We start from the raw sequence: 16,335 nt of genomic DNA, 5'->3' as shown, positions 1-16,335 counted from the left end.
ACCAAGTCCCCATTGCAGTCTAGAGGCAGCACTTCTTGTACTGCATCTGTACTGCTTCTCTCTTCTCTCCCCGAACAGCCTCGGGTCTCTACCTACAAAGGCCTGAAGGTAGGTGTCATCACATGCTAACAGAGAGGGAGGTCTTTGTTCTCAGAGCCTGTCTCATGCTTGGTCCTTGCCTTTCCAGTCCCGGATCCCTCCCTAGCATTAGGCCTCTGTTCATCTGCATCACCTCACCGGTGCTGTGGCCTAACCAAGGGCCAACGGATCTCTGCTTGGTTTTCCAAAACCGTATTTGTTTTTACATCCTGCTTCATTTCACATTACCTAAGAAATAGATAAATAGGGGCCGGGGATTTAGCTCAGTGGTTCTGCTGCCTGCCCTGAAAGCGCAAGGACCTGAGTTCGATCTCTGGTACCAAAAAAATAAAAGAAAAAGAAAAATTAAAAAAAAAGAAATAGATAAATACTTTGTTTTAAACATTGAAAGCATGTATAAGGGGATGTATATAATAAGAGTGTACAGTTTCAAGAATAACAGCCCTTGCATGACCAGGGCCCTTGAAAGCCTGGGTCCCCTCCCCATCACGGATGAGTTTGTGCTGTTTAAACAACGTGACAGTGTCTAGGATGAAAGATTAAAGCCTCCTCGTGGCTCTCATTCTTCCATTGCCACACCACTTCTCCAGGGTAACTGCTGCTAACATTTCAGTATGTTCTTCCAGAACGTTATCTTCAGAACTGTTCACTGTTACTTAGACAGGGAGCATACACTTTCACAGCTGAACTCAAAAGCACCGGGTGACACAGAGGACAGGCTTGGCCTCCTTGGCTGCACAGTGTGCTCCCCAGGCATTGTCCGCACACGGCCTACCATGTCCCCCACACCTGCTCACACGCCAGCCAGGGCACACTGGAGATGCGGCCATCAGCAGGTGTAGGCTGCCTCTTTCCATTTCACGAGCACACAGTGGATCCGCTGCTTCATTGTGCTATCCCCATCCAGTCATTCAAATTCGTGACAACTTTAGTGTTCCTAATTCTTCCTGCCCATCTAATTATCATTCTTTAATAGGTAATGTCTTTTTCCCTTAGGTTGCTGTTAAGGCCTCTCTGTCTTTTCCCATTTTTTAAATCACACTCTTAGGTATGTGTTCCTTTTTATTCTAATTAGTGCTTATCAGCCTGAGTATGTATGATGTGCATTAATCCTAGAAAAAGATCAGCCAGCATTGAGTGTTGCTGCTTTGCCACACACTCTCCTTTCTCCTTCCGGAACTTCTTTAGGACATATACTGATCCTTCCGCTTCTGTCCTTCACATGTCGCTTAACTCCTCATTCACATTTTTTTTGGTACTGGGAATGGAACTCGGGACCTTGCGCTTGCAAGGCAGGCACCGGAACCACTGAGTTAAATCCCTGGCCCACTCCTCATTCACATTTCTAATCTGTTCTTTTATATCTCTTCTTGGTAATTTCTTAGAATTTATCTTCTGATTCACAAATTCTCCAATCTACTTCTATTCCATCTCTATTCATAGAGGTTTTGTAGAGCTTTTTTAAAAGCAGGAGTCTCAGAACCCCTTGCCGCCCCCTGCCCCCCTGCATTCCAGGCAGACCCAAGCCCGCTGATCTGGAGGTGGGCCCTACCAGCAGCCTCACTCTACCCCAGGGAATGCAAACTGTGCCTTTGGGGTTCCTGGGGCCCTGGGGAGCTGCACCCTTTGTGAACTCAGCTGTGTGTTTAAAAGGACTTCGGTTATATTTTACCTAGCATTAAGCGATTTACAGTGGAAGGGTCTGCAAGTTGTCGGAAACAGGCACCATAATTTGCTGCTAAAAGCAGTACTGTGAAAAGTAGATGCATGCTAGATAAATTCCTACAAGTGCAACAACTACATTAAAAGTGAAGTGCATGGGTTATTTTTGCTGGATATTCCTAAATCACTCCCTAAAGCAAGACTTGTGCTTACATCAGATATATTGAATTGTATCTACCCAGGCCTCACCACCACGCAGCCCCTGCTGAATGTATTACAGATGTTTATCTTTACTGAGTGGAGAGTTGACAAGGGATAGTGCATTGTGGTTTTTGAATTTCTTTTAATTACCAGTTAATTTGAATATCTTACTCATATTTAAGAGCCATTAGTCTTTTTTCCCTGAATTTTTTTTCTTTCAGTTTAATAGTGAGTTGTCAATCTTTGCTATTAATTTGAAGGACTTTATTGTAAGAAAGTAGCTCCCTGTTGTAGACATTTCCCCCAGTTTAACATTTGTTTTATGATTTTTCCCATATGGGAAAAAGTTATATACAGTTATAAATCCTTTTTTTTTGTTTCAGCTTCTGGGTTTTATGATGTTTAGAAAGACCTTACCTATTCTGAATATTTTTACAGTTTAATTACACTTAATTCTTTGAGTTCTCTGTAATTTATTTTGTTGTAATATATGTAGTAGTGTTCCAAGTTGAGAAAATTATTATGGGGTAGTTTGCCTTTAATTGCTATTATAGAAGTGGGATCTTTTCTTTGATTACATTTTTAAAATTGGTGGTTGTTTGGACGTAATACACCTTTGGTTTTGGCATATTAATTCGATTATGAATGATTACAGAATTCTTTTGGATTGTCATCTCTATTGATAAATTTGTCCACTTCGTTTTTGTTTTTTTTTTTTTTGGTACCAGGGATTGAACTCGGGACCTTGCACTTGTGAGGCAGGTGGCACAACCACTGAGCTAAATCCCCGGCCCATACTTCTTTTTAATTTTATACTTTTCATGTTTTCTTTTGTCTAATTGTAGCTAATTTTTTAACAATGTGAAATAATAGTAGTGCTAGTGCCTCACTGTTTAAAGACTTTCATTAGGAATGGGTGTTGTAGCCCATCCAACTTGTTTGTGGCCCCCATGGGAGTGGCCATGGGGTTTTGCTGACATGTAACAGTCCTGTGGGCCTGGATTAGTAGTTTTGGGATGACATGGAGACTCCCTGCTGGAATTTTCCTCACCTGTGTAGCTTGGTCATGCTCTTGCTGTGGGGGTGTGGGTAACAGCAGAGTTTGGGAGCTTCCTCCTTTCCCTGAGCTTCAGGGCAGTTCACGTAGCCCAGCAAGTCCCCGTGCCTTACAGGTTTGGCAGGTGTCGCTTATTCCCCTTTTTGGGAGGACTGTTGCTCCTTGATCTCTTCCCCTATTTGGATTTTCTGTATATCCTGGGGGTAGTTTTGTTCTCTTTTCCTAGAAAGTTACTCATCCAAATTTTCACATTTGGAGATTTAAGAATATTAAGTCAATAAACAGAAACCCCGAGTAGATTATAGTAATAAATAGTAACAGATTGTCTCTAAAAAAGAACATAGGTCCTTTCCCCCAGGCAAGTTTTACCAAACATTTAGTAAAATTCTCCGTTTTCTAGTACAAAGTTGTGGCCTGCCTGCCCCGTCATGTGCACATGTGCTCTCCTGTGTAGCGTGGTTTCACTCTGATCCCCTGGGAGCTGCCGTTACTCTGTGGCTGTGTTGCACCTGTTGGCCCAGCAGACACCCTCATCCAGCTTGAGAGTCTGTCCCCTGTGCAAGGTTTTAGGGTTTGCTTTACACATCAGGAAACAGATGGTGTGTTGGCTCCTCCCATTCCTTCTAAGGTTTTGCTATGTCACTATCTTTCAGAAATTACCCATAGGTAGTTTACTTTCAGTTTTCTATCTTTAAAAATCTTCATTTTGCCTTCAAATATGGTAGGTAAGCTAGGCATAGGATTTTTGGTTCAAAATAATTTCCCCTTGGAACACTAAAAATAATGTGTGTGCTCACCTGTTTAGATACTGTTTAGCCTCAGGAGGAATCTCACCATAGATTTGTGTCAAACACACATTTATGATCACATTTAACCTATGATTGTGGGTCTTTTCAGGGCAGCAGTTGTCTTTTTCTCTCATCATAGGGTCGGTTAAATCCATCTTGATACTCATTAAGTTTAATTTGCTTACATTTTGCCACACTGGATTTTAACTGTAGTGGTTTATTTCAGGAACTAAGCATAGTGCTCTTTCTAGTGGAAAGAGATTGCTGACTCATCTAGTTTATCCTCATGTGAAATTCAGTATGTATTTGTATAAAAAGTACTTCTTAAACCAGTCCTTAAATTCAGATTACTAGGCAAGTAATTATTTCAAGTTTCCATTTAAGTGACTGCAGAGTGTCCACACTTGTTGTGGTTCTGCTGGATTTATGCCCCCTTTCTCAGTACTAACAAGATGGTGATGGAGCGACCAGTTCAAATTACCTGCAAAGTGTTGCCTAGCCAGGAGAGGGCTAGGCTTGCAGACAGGTGGAGCCCAATTACCTTTGCCTCTAACCTAGTATATGCCACCAGCACATTCTGCACTGGTAAACTTCCCAGGTGCAGGCTTCACAGGCCAGTGCCCATGTGGCATCCCAGCGCACGTGTCTCCCCTTGAGCAGACCAGGTGAGTAGCAGCGTGGTTAATGTCCCTGTCCTAGGTCAGTCTGGCCCCGTGAGTTTTTAAATCATTATGATTAAGTGGTTTTGTGTGCTCTACACTATGACTGTGCTAATCAGGAGATTACAGTTTTACCTCAGTATTACAGACATTTGCAAACAAAGGAGTTTTGAGTAGAAACCGTATGCATAGACCTGCACAACTGAGGAGTTTGTAATTTCAGGCTTAGCACCAATCCCTCTTGCCTTCTCTGTTCTTCCTGGGCCTTGCAGGGTGAGGATCCATGACCTCCGCACTGATAAAATCGCCTTGTCGATCTCCACTCACCAGCTTGGGGTCTCTGCCATCCAGATGGATGACTGGAAAATTGTCAGTGGTGGCGAGGAAGGGCTGGTGTCTGTGTGGGATTATCGGATGAACCAGAAGCTGTGGGAGGTCCATTCCAGGTACGGTGGCTCCTCGGGTGCTTTTAGGAGCAGCAGTAACAGGAGTTGACAGTTCAGGTCCCCTGGGCTGGACACTACCAGTGCTTCTCTGAGTCCACCTTTCTCCAGCCCTATGAGCAGGCTGCTGTTTCTGCTGCCACCTCCAGTTTTCCGATGAGAAACAGGCCTGTAAACTGTGTTGGTCGATGGAGATGCAGTTGCTCTCTCGTCATTAGTATTGCTGTAATTCATAGCAGCCATTTTAGTCAGAACCAGCTTCCCTGAGAAGGGAACCAGAACAGCACTTGTGAGGGATGGGTTATTTTAGAATTCGTCCATCTTACACAGAAAGGTAACTCAAAAATCCAGGAAGCCATCTTGGCTAGACCATGTTGTGACTCCTGCCCCAGGCCCCCGCCTGCCCACAGGTGGAAGGAAGGGGTGGCACAGGCCCCCAGCCCCACTCCAGGGTCCCCATGTGCAGACTGATCTTCTGCCCCCTGCTTGGGCTTTCTTTCCACTGTGTAGAAGTGCTCTTAGGACTGAAGATGGTCAGGCTTCCATGGAGGAATTTATCATTTTAACCTTTAATGAGAATATTCAAGAGATAAATAGATATTATTTACAGGATAGAAATGCATTTATGCTAAAGGTGCTTAGCTAGTTAAAAAGTTTTGTGCAAGCCTGCTTTTAACCTTTAAAGCACAGGCAGCCTGACCTGGAGCTCAACACAGCATGGCCTCTGAGGAGCAACGTAGCCTTTGTTTGTCAAGTCACTGGACCACACTTATTGTCCCAGGAGGTGTCAAAGTGAAACAAAGAGTTTTTTCCTCAGTGGACAGTGTGGGCGTCCTCACCACCCCAGCCGTCTGTCCATCACTTCCTTACTGGACCATGGGGAGACAGGCCCTTTTGTGATTTCATGGTGATACACTATAGTGCCACCAGGTGGTGCCAGAAGGCAACCAGAACTCACATCCTGGAGTCCCCCAAGCATTTGCCTGTGAGGAAAACCTGGTATGGATGTATATATTTATATTTATATGTATTATATTATGTTTGCTGTACATGATGAACATCATGGGGATTGGCACATGTATATTACACATCCTAGTTTTGTTTACTTCCTGATGTTTTAAAGAGCTGACAGCCTCCAGGGTAGGTCCTACCCTGTCCAGGCCCTAGGAACTGCAGCTGGCCCTGCCCGGGGTTCCTCCATGGCAGTTCAGGGGAAGCCTGCAGAAGGGGGTCCTGCCCCAGCCTCAGTGATTGTCCCAGGGCACTGTTTCATTCACACCTGGCTGGTGTCTCCTCCTCTACATAATCCCCTGCTTGCAATTCACCGACTTGTGCAGGCACTCCATACCTGAGCACACTGCCCATCCCGATCCTCTCCTGAGCTCTAGTTCTGCTCTCATCTGGTCACTTCCATGGCCCCTACCCATCTGCTTCAGACTCTACCAGTCTCCGCAAGTCCTCCCCCAGCTGCTGGTGGTGCAGCACCCCAGCCTGAGACCGAGTCCACCCTCTGCCCTGTGTCCCCTGGCCCAGAAGGCACTCTGGCTCGGACTTTCCCACATCCTCTCCGCCCAGGTGCTCTTCTCAGTCCCCCTCATGGCAGCCTGTCACTGCCCCATGCTGTGGAGGCTGGGCTGTGTTGTGTAGGGGTGCATCTCACTTCTCACTAGCAGGTCTCTGAGGACAGGCATATGCGTGTAGGAGACCTTTTGTGTCACCTGATGTCTCCTAGCTCAGCACTGTGACCACTGCAGGTGATGCAGAAGTTTCTAGAGGACCAAATGCCTCTGTTAAACAGACTTGAAGCTGCCACCTTCCAAGATGCTCTGAATGTGCCTTCACGGCCCAGAGTATAGGTGTCACTTGTAAGGCTCTCACTTCTGGACTGGTGAGCTTACAGATCACCACTAAATATACCCCCCAGCCCTGCCTGGGGCCTTGCAGCCCTGGAGACCGGAAGGGAGCTGGCCCTACTCCCCCAGCTGGCTTGTCCCCACTCATGCTGTTGGGACAATCCCCCAGAACACATGAGGGCATCTGATTTGCTTACAAAGTAGCGGCCACAGCATGGGCCTAGAGGGTTCCAGGGCCCCTCGAAGCACCTCACTTGCACATGTGAGCAGCTAACCCAAATGCTCTCCCTCTTTCCTTCTCGGGCTGCAGACACCCTGTGCGGCACATCTCCTTCAACAGCCACAGCCTCATCACAGCCAACGTGCCCTACGAGAGGGTGGTGCGCAACAGTGATCTGGACAATTTCACCACCCACCGGAGGTCAGTGGGGCCGAGCTTGGCCGGATTTGTACCTGTTCAGAAAGACAGACCTAGCTTGATTGCATTAGTGGAAATCCCACGGCCACATCGTCCCCTACACACTGTGCATACCCCCAGGCATGGCCATTGTTTTTGCAGACCTTGCCAACCCATTGGTGGCTGCTGCAGAACCAGGGGCAGGTACTGAGTGCTGTCTAAATCATTCCCCCAGCCACTCATGGCCTCTCGGGGGAGGGGGATCGATCCCTTATGACAGGCGAGCCTCTCCTGGCTGGGGCTGAACTTCAAAAGGCCTTAGTGACTTGCTCCTGCCAGCCCAGTCCTCCAAGGTGAGTCCCGTGACCAGTCTGCTGGTGACCCAGCTGCCAGTCAGAAGAGATCCCGTGTGGTGAGCTCGGGTGCCTTTTATCAGACTGTTGACTTGGCTCCTGAGCCTGACCACTGCTGGCCCCCCATACACACACACATGCACACACATGTGTTCGTGCACACACACACACACACCATGCTGATTGGGGATGGGCTGCTTGCCTGGTGAAATCATCCTGGGATGCTGAGCATCACACTGTGGGCCCAAAGGACATGTTTGTTACAGTGAATCGCTACAAGCAAGTGCTTCCTGCAAAGACAGAAGTAGCTGTCAGGGCTGAGGACAGTAGCATGCCCTGACCTATACTTGCTTGTCTTTCTCTAGACACCGGGGGCTGATCCATGCCTATGAGTTTGCAGTGGACCAGCTGGCCTTCCAGAGCCCTCTGCCCATCTGCCGTTCCTCCTGCGACACTGTGGCTGGTTCCAACTATGACCTTGCACTGGCTTTTCCCCATAACAGTATTTAAGCATCATCACCTCATTTGAGAGAAAATTGGGATGGACCAATTTTATAAATTTTAAAACCACACAGGAGCTCACAGTGGGTGGCAAATGTCTGAGGGAAGACGGCAGTGGGATGGGGGGTGCACACTCCAGAGCATCCTTCACTCTCCTCCTCTGCTGGGCCCTGCTCTGGCCACCTGTGACAACCTGGAGTTTGTTGCAGCTGATTTCCTCTTTCTCCATTCTCTCTCCTGGGAACCTCTGTTCTGTCTCCTGTGGCTTTGAGTGTCATGACCCAAACTTAACCTCTGTCCCTGATGCTCCCCAGCCTGGAACCTTTTCTAGCTCGGTCTCTCTCTCAAGAGCGACACCTCTGCCCCTGCCCAGTACTCTGCCCCCCAACTCTCATGCAGCCCCATTGGGCTCCGCAGGGCCCTCTTACCTGCTCCCATCCTACAGGCCACGTTCTCACCTCCTTACTTTCTCTTTGGGGGCCTTGGGCTCTGCTGCTCAAGACTTTGGATTATAACCCAAAGGTGGTCTTTTTTTTTTTTTTTTCCTGTGGTGCTTAGGATAGAACCCAGGGCCACATGCGCACTAAACAAGCTATCTGCCACAGAGCTGCACCCCAGGGTGGTGGTCTTAGACCCCTGACCTACCACTACCAAGTATAAACCTGCAATAGCACGGCTTTTTCTTTGTGTAATTATAAATTATGGTAAATGCTGTATTTATACCACTGTGTCCACAGTATGGGATACGAAGTAAATGCTTTCTTAATACTTACTGCCTGAGTGGATCCTCCACAGGAACTAGAAGGCAGTGCTTCCACAGAGGAGTGGGGACAGGAAGGGCCTGAGGAGGAGCTATGACCTCCAGCCACTAAGATCAGCACAGCACTCGAGAGCAGCCAGGGGATGAGGAGCTTCTGCTGCATGCCGAAGGGACGCCACTGCACTGCTCTTATTGACATGTTTCCTGAACTGCAGCAGAGCTCACCTGCTGTACTTTCAAAGTATCAAAGCAAAGATTGAGAGAACCACAGAGAGAAATAAAATTCATCTACTCGGTGGGGAGTCAGATCAACTCAGTGAAGAAATTCAACACCTGGAAGATGTATCTGCTGTCATTAACAAGCCTGACCAGTAGATGTGTATGGTTCTGTACCTTTTCAAATTCTCTAGACCATGTAACCAAACATGCCCATGGATGAAGGCCACCAAGTCTCAGGGCACAAAGATTGATGCCGTACAGTCCACAGTCCCTTACCCAGTGCAATGTAATTAGAAACCAACATGAAGTAAAGCAATAAAAATACACCTGGAAATTCCAAACATTCTGAACTGGATTTAAAGAGGGTAATAGAAAGGAAAGATAACAACTCTAGGCCAGGGTGGTAATGAAAGTGCTGAACATCCAAGCCAGGGCTGAGGTGAGCTGTGACATTAGTGGGAAATAAGGCAGACTGAAAATGAATGGACTAAGCTGTCACCAAAGAAAGCTCATCAGAGATCACAATCCCAGAGAAAGAAAAAGGAAATGAAATGATAAGAGCAACTATTAACAAGATAGAAAAACAAAGTTAAAGATAAACTGTATGGCTCTTAATAAGGCATAGGTGGTGGTAGAAACAGAACCGGAGATCCTGTGGGCATTGGCTCGGCATCATTTGCCACACTGACCTGAGAGAAGCAAGGCTTTCCTGTCCTGGGTTAGCAGGGGTGGCTGGGAAGCCCACTGTTACTCCGAGGCAGAGAACGAGGTGGGTGTGCTTGAGCTGCCACAGCTGGGTGTGTGGCCTTGTGTGTCTTGCCCCTGCCACTGAGTCCCACCCCAGCCAAGGCCTGCAAGTTCTGAGTTGTGAAGGTTTGGAGAAGTTTCTAAGATTGCTTAAGATGGTCCTTAAATATCCGTCTCCAGCTAGCTAGGAGGATGGAGCTAGAGAGATGTGACCAGGGACATCAGTTCCCCTCAGAGGCAGCTGGTCCCCATGGTGTTCAACCAAGTTACTTGATGAGTGCTATAGCTGCCCATGGTTCTCCACAGAGTGGTTCACTGTCGTTGTCATGCGGCAGGCCGACCCCTGCTGACCTGCCTTTATTAAGTTTCCATCATGCCTGTGGTTTTTTCTCTCATGGTCTTCATGCAGCGGGACCACTGGAGAAAGTATTTTGTTTCTTTGCAAGAAGCAGTCCTTCCAGTCTGATGGCACAGTTCGTTTTGCAGGTCTAGTCTCCCTAGCTTTGCAGCCATTAAAGGTAACAGAAGAGGAACTGCATGTGGTGGCCCACTCCTGTAATCCCAGCACTTGGAAGGCTTCAGCAGGAAAATTGCCAGTTCCAGTCTCACCTGGGCAACTTGCCTTAAAAGAAATTAAACCCAGAAAATTAACAAAAAGTTTTTAACTATTGTCATTCACTGCCAAAAGCCAGTGCGGTGCAACAACATTCCAGGCATAGTTTACCCCCAGCATCTTCCATTCAGGAAAACTGCCAGGGTTTGTGAAGGAGAGTTTCTCGGCCTCACATACCAGCCGGTGTTCTCTGTTCTGTAAACCAGAACCTCCTGGAACAAACCACCCCGGCCAGGAAAGATAAACACTGCTGCAGAAACCCATGTTTGCCCAGTGACACAAAAACAGCTCCCAGCCCGAGTCTACTCCGCCTCACCTATTCTCCATTGGCTGGCTGAGGGAGGAGCTGCTTCATCACCTGCATTTCCTTCTGCCCCCTGTGCTTCTCACAGTCTTCCTCTGTGCTCCCCTGAAGACAGAACAGACTCAGACATGATGCTAGGGGAGTGGGAGCCACTGCTAGAGGATCTCACCCCTCATCCCAAGACGTTGCCACCTTCTGGGTCTGTATCACTGCTGATACTAATGTTCTTTGGACTTACTGATAGCTTGCATCATGGTAGGGTGTGTAGGGTCTGTAAGGTGTGCAGTGCCATTCCCAAGTACAGCATGGGGCCAGCTCTCCAGAGAGAGTTCCCAGCCAGGACCTGAGACCACAACAGGATGTGCAGCCATGCATGCCGGCATTCTCTGGGGAAAGTGGTTATCTTTCACAGCCTCCAAGGGACCGTGGCCCCCTTCCCTGAGACTTTCTTCTCTGGACCTGGTCTGGGTTTGACCACCTGGGACTTGTGTTGCCTTGGTCTGGGCAGTCTTTGCAGGGACAGCATCACTTTCCCCAAGTAGAAATCTCACCTTGGCTGACCGACTGCTCAGATTTCAGCTGACCAAAGGGAAATCGAGTTTTCCCAGCAGTGGAGTTTTGGTCTTTTCTGAGAGGGAAAGCTGACTCCCTCAAGATGAAGAGAACTCGAGGCCCTACCTTTAGGGAGGGGGCACTTCCCACTCCACTTGCTAAAGCACAGTGCTGCAGGACAGCCTTGCTCAGAGCTGTGGAGAAGCAGCTTCCCCTGCTGAGGGTGCAGCTTTCCCTGACAGCCAGCACTGGTTGCTACTGGGGAGGCTCAAGACAGTAGCTCAGGCAGCGCCGCCACTCCTTCCTGACCCAAACTGTGGCTTTGAACAGCAGCTGCAGCAGCCCTGAGCTGATGGTGCTGGCCAGCACGGCCACAGTGCCTCAGGCCACACAGACCTGCCCGAAGCATCACCCACCCAGCCAGGCCAGATGGTTACCTGGCTGCTGCTGCGGGGCCTGCGGCGACTTGGACGGGGGCTGCCTCTAATGTGTGGTGGCAGATTCTCTCTTGCCGGGCTCCAGCGGGCGCCATGTGGGCGCCGGCCTGCTCTCGGCCTCTGATGTTGCGTGCAGGCTTCCAGAACAGCCTTTTGCTCTACACTGGGGACCTTTTCGTTCCCCAGGAAGGGAGGGAAAACTCCCCCACCCTTCCTCAGCTGAGCCTGTCCTGCTGAATCCTTTCTTCCTTTGCCCAGTGTGAGCACAAATGCTGCCTTGTCGCTCCTCTTAAGATGGTAGTGGCAGCAGGCTACCCCTGGGAACAGCTCTTGGGGCGCCAGCACTCTGTAAGGGCCCAAGCTTTATCCTTTGCTGACTTGGTCAGTGAGCAGCCACTGAGCCGTCGGCAGTCTTCAGTCCTCTGGGCCCTGTTCATCTCCCCTCAGACCTGCTGTCACTGGTGCAAAGTCTGCCAGAGATGAAGGCACCTGGCTGATATCCTGGCTCCTCCCATATGGCTTTCCTGGCCTTCCCAAGGTCACCCGTGGGAGGGTAGCCTGCAAAGGCAGGTGTTTGCAAAATCCTCGCCAAGGCAACTTGTATTTTTAACTTTCCTTCAGCCTATTTGAGTCACACGGTGCCATTTCCAGCACAGCAGAATTCAACATCAGCCTCTTTAACTGCAGAGTGGGGACAGGTTCAACTGCTCAGGGACAAGGATGAGGTCCGTGGATGTCCCCTCACATTAGCACAGCACAGTCCCTTGGATCAGAGGATAATAGAGTTGTTTGGTTAAAGTCTAACGATAACTCATTCCCTGAGAGGCCCAAATGGAGGCTGCGGTAACCTTGCTCTGTTCCCTTATCCATAATTCATGTGTAAGGTGTGCAGGTTCCTTCCCAGAGCTGCTGCTGTTAGATTTCCATTACACAGCCCTTTTGTAAACCCACCAAATTAACAGGTTTGCCTCAAAATACCATGTTCTTTTAACATTCAAAAGCCAACCTTTCCCCCTCGGTAACATGCAGTCAAGACTACATCCCACTTTTGATTTGATTCTATCCAGCAAATGTCAGAACACGGAGAAAGACACACACACTGAGGACTCCACCCCTAGCCTGTGGACCTCAAACATCAGCATCCTTTAAATACCTAGCTCGGCACTGAGCTCTGCCTGGTCCCTTCAGTCTGGTAGTCTCCAGGGTGCCAGCCAGCCCACTTGTTTGATTCATTACTTGCCTGTCTTAGAACAGCATAGACAAGTGGCCCTGTCATTTGGCTCGTGTCCCCATGTAGGGGTGAGGGGCTGGCTGCACTCGGTCAGGGTCTGTGCTGCCAGAAACCCCCTCCTGGGCACGGCTGACAGTCCGGCAGGTAACAGGAGCTATTCTTGAGCCACCTGCTTCCTTCCTGCCATGCAGACCATGCTTTCCAGATGGCAGAGCCATCCTCAGACCTGTGCCTGGAGTAGCAACCCTCAGCCTTTGAGGATCAGAAGCCAGCAGGCCCACCAGGTGCTGGGAATTAGCCTGCCCCTGGGGATGGCTTTGTACCTGCCTATCTGATAGCCAGCCCTCAATGCTTCAAGGACGCAGAGCACACTGGGGGCCAGGCAGCAGTGCTAGGGTGACCTGCAGCCCCTGCACTGGTGAGCATGAGCCCCAACCTTGCCCGTGAGATGCTGCCCTTCATAATTCTGAGCAGTGTGCACAGAGCTTGCAGCAAATCCATCTCATTTTAATTAGCTGTGCAGATAAGCTGTGGCCCAAAGCTTCAAAGACATTAGCTGGGCTCAAAGCAGGCACACAAGCAAGCGCCCACTGTGGCTATGTCTCCCCAGCTAAAACTCAGGGCAAAGAGGCTGATGGAAGATTCTCCATTATTTACAAAAACATTTTACATTAATGAACTGCCTTTGTTGAAAAGAGCAAATTGGGGGTGTCCCAGGAACCCCAGGCACTTAGTGGGCTTGCCAGTGGCCCCTGCTGCTCAGCAGGACTGCAGATCTACGGGGAGATGGAAAGGCCTGGGAGGCCAGAGGGTGTGTCCAGATGCACACATCCCCACCATGCTGTCCGGATGACCTGAAGCCTTTCCAGCCGGCATCCAGGAAGCCAAGACCCTGAGTGGCAGAGGCTCCAGAGAGAGCTCACCCTCCCCGGGAAGCTGCCTGGCTTATCAGTCTGCAGGGGTCTATCCCCACCAGACAGCCAGCACCATGAAGGCATGAAGTAGAGGCCTCCATCTCGCTCCTGGTGCTGCTCACAGCATCTAGACTTGGTGAACTGAGTCGTAGTCAAAGAATAGAAGCATCTAGGATGGAAAAGGCAGAAGGGCTTACCTAGGCAAACAAACACCGCGCCCAAAATAAACAAACGGAAACGAAATCGATCCTTCTTCCAAACTACCTTGGAAAACGCTCTGGCACTGCTTGCTCTTCATAACCAAGGCCACTTGAATGTAGGCAAGGAACTGACAGCCACGTTCATTAACAAACATTTTTATTAGAAATAAAAACAGCAGTTCCACGTCCCATAGCAGGCAGGACATGAGCTGAATGGATGAGCATTGGTTCTTTTCAGGGCTGCAGCAAAAGGCCTCAGCCACTCTGGGCCACAGCAGAGGCTGCCCCCTAGCAAAGGCCACTTTTCAAGGATGGTGAGTGGGTCAGTGGCAAAGGGCAATGGTTTCCATGTTAAGGAAGCGGACGTGCATCTTGGTCTCGATGTCGATCCCCTGCCAGATCTGGAATGGATGGCAGAGTGTTAGAGGCACCTCCACTCCCGCATGCCCCCTTCCGGGCCAGTCCTCAGCCATCTCCCCACCAGCCCACGCGCACTCCTAGCAGGTGAAAACCAGGGGCTGTGTTTCAAGACGATGAGCTAAGCGAGGAAGAAAAACTCCCATCTGTCTCTCTGTTGATGAATTTGGCAGTGACATTTGGATTCTTCCTGAAATTGTCACAGCAAGTTATGATTAGGTCCTGATTCCAAGCTCTGCTCAAGTCCTTTCAGTCTCACTCTCCACCACAGGCTCTTGATTTTCATGCAGATTCCATCCCCCCACGAAGCCCCTTTCATCATCACAGTGTGGGGACCACCCCACCGTGCTGCCAACGCTGGAGTGACCCAGATGGTATCTCACTTAGCCTGCTTAGCCTGTAAGCTGGCCGGGACTCGGTGTGAGGCTACCTTAAACCATCATTGTGATAAACTCCTAGGGTAAGAGGTCACCTGTGTTTGCACAAACTAGTGTGGGAATCCAGTCCATGGCCACCTACCTGGTGCTGCTGTTCAGTCCATCTGGGCCCCGGGGGACATTTAGGCTACAAGGCTACTGGCCCAAAGCACCACCACTCCCAGGACCGTGCTCTCTGTCTCCTTGGCAACATGAGGCCAAGGATAGGAGACACAGATGGGGAGGTTCATGCAAGCACTGCACTCTCCAGCTGTCACTCTCCACATCTCCAGGCACAGCCACAGACTGGGCATCCAGAGACAGGGTGGCCTTGGGGGCCTCTCTTGCCATGTCACTAGCCAGTCCCCCACGTGCTCCCAGGTCTCCTGCCCGGCTGCTGTGAGGGAAGCAGAGAAAAAGCCACTTCCAGCCGAGCAGCTCCAACCCTTGTAGGGTGGACAAGATGCCTTCAGGGGGAGGTACCTAATCCCCAGGGTGGCTTCCACTACGTGCCAAGTGGCAGCACAGCTGCTAAGGGCACTGGAAAAGACCAGGGGCCAGAAGGGCTGGCTTCTCACAAAGGAGGCCACAGGTGCAGGGACAGGCCTGAGGAGCCTCCAGGGAAAGCAGCTGTTCTTTGAGCCGAGGAAATTCCTCTTGTGTTCTGGCCCAAAGCAGGGGGAGGAGGAGGCTCCCCTGAGCCTTCCTGGCCCCTGTGTGCTCAGGCGTCGCTTCCCTAGGTGAGTTGGACTCCTCCCTGGCCTCCCTGCTGGCACCAGCCATGACCCTTCACACAGCACAGCCTGGCCTCTCCCTCTGTGCCTGCCCTGCCTGGCTCTGGGTTGGGGCATCTGCATGGAACAAGGGTGACTGTCCTCTGGCGCAGCTGTCCCCTCCAGGGCTTCCCTTCATGGCTGGGTCTATGCCACCTGCCCTGCAGCGGGCCCACATGTTGACAGGCGACTGGCCCAGTCCGAGGTGCAGGCTTGGAGGACACCCCCTGGCCCTGACTCCGTGGGAACACCCCAGGTCCCAGTCCCACTCCAGGCCCTGGTGGAGCCTAGGGGTCCTGCCCTGATCCTCTTCCTCGATTTCCACCACGGCCATGGAGACACTGTTGGGATGCTGAGGGCCACAGTGCTGTGCATAAAGCAGGCAGGTCCTTATTCCCAGCCCTGAGCATGTTTGTAGCAGCAAAGGCCGGCATGAGACTAAACACCCATGACAGGGCGGGAGGGAAGAGGAATGTGTGGGTGGCTGTTTGAAAATGACATCAAGACATAGCGAGGAAGCGAGAGGCAGAGCGGCACAGTGTGCTCGTCTGCACTCCTGCAGAACGCAGTGTGCGTCCAGGCACAGCAAGCTCCAGAGCCTCACTCGCTCCTGGGAAGGGCTACCAAGGACAATGGACTTTTCATTCTCCGCCCTGTGTACTGCTTAAGTTGCTCTGACCGTGTACAAATATTGTCCTTTTGATAAAAATAAGTGAAACCGGTTAACATTGTTTTAAGG

At 50.0% G+C, this 16,335-nt stretch overlaps 2 protein-coding genes across 4 annotated transcripts in view; one reads left to right on the top strand and one right to left on the bottom strand.

The window, feature by feature from the left end:
- Fbxw8 (F-box and WD repeat domain containing 8) overlaps nt 1-16,322 on the top strand; it is a 117,802-nt gene extending 101,480 nt beyond the window's left edge. For 2 of the 3 annotated variants that reach the window (XM_004843712.4, XM_021257388.2), the window contains exons 9-11: nt 4,739-4,912; nt 7,073-7,183; nt 7,878-16,322. In XM_004843712.4, coding sequence (XP_004843769.1) covers nt 4,739-4,912; nt 7,073-7,183; nt 7,878-8,022 — 430 coding nt within the window. In that variant the 3' untranslated portion in view covers nt 8,023-16,322. The remainder of the gene's footprint in view (nt 1-4,738; nt 4,913-7,072; nt 7,184-7,877) is intronic. The other variant, XM_021257386.2, reaches the window with a different exon arrangement.
- Tesc (tescalcin) overlaps nt 14,131-16,335 on the bottom strand; it is a 39,242-nt gene continuing 37,037 nt past the window's right edge. Inside the window, exon 8 of the mRNA XM_004843709.3 lies at nt 14,131-14,391. Coding sequence (XP_004843766.1) covers nt 14,314-14,391 — 78 coding nt within the window. The 3' untranslated portion in view covers nt 14,131-14,313. The remainder of the gene's footprint in view (nt 14,392-16,335) is intronic.

The sequence above is a fragment of the Heterocephalus glaber genome, unplaced genomic scaffold (assembly GCF_053883595.1).
Source record: "Heterocephalus glaber isolate CG9 unplaced genomic scaffold, H.glaber_assembly_v1.0 deba00001687, whole genome shotgun sequence".
Classification (NCBI taxonomy): domain Eukaryota; kingdom Metazoa; phylum Chordata; class Mammalia; order Rodentia; family Bathyergidae; genus Heterocephalus; species Heterocephalus glaber.
Note: the sequence above shows the minus strand (reverse complement) of the source record. Positions and strands in the feature narration are given on the sequence as shown.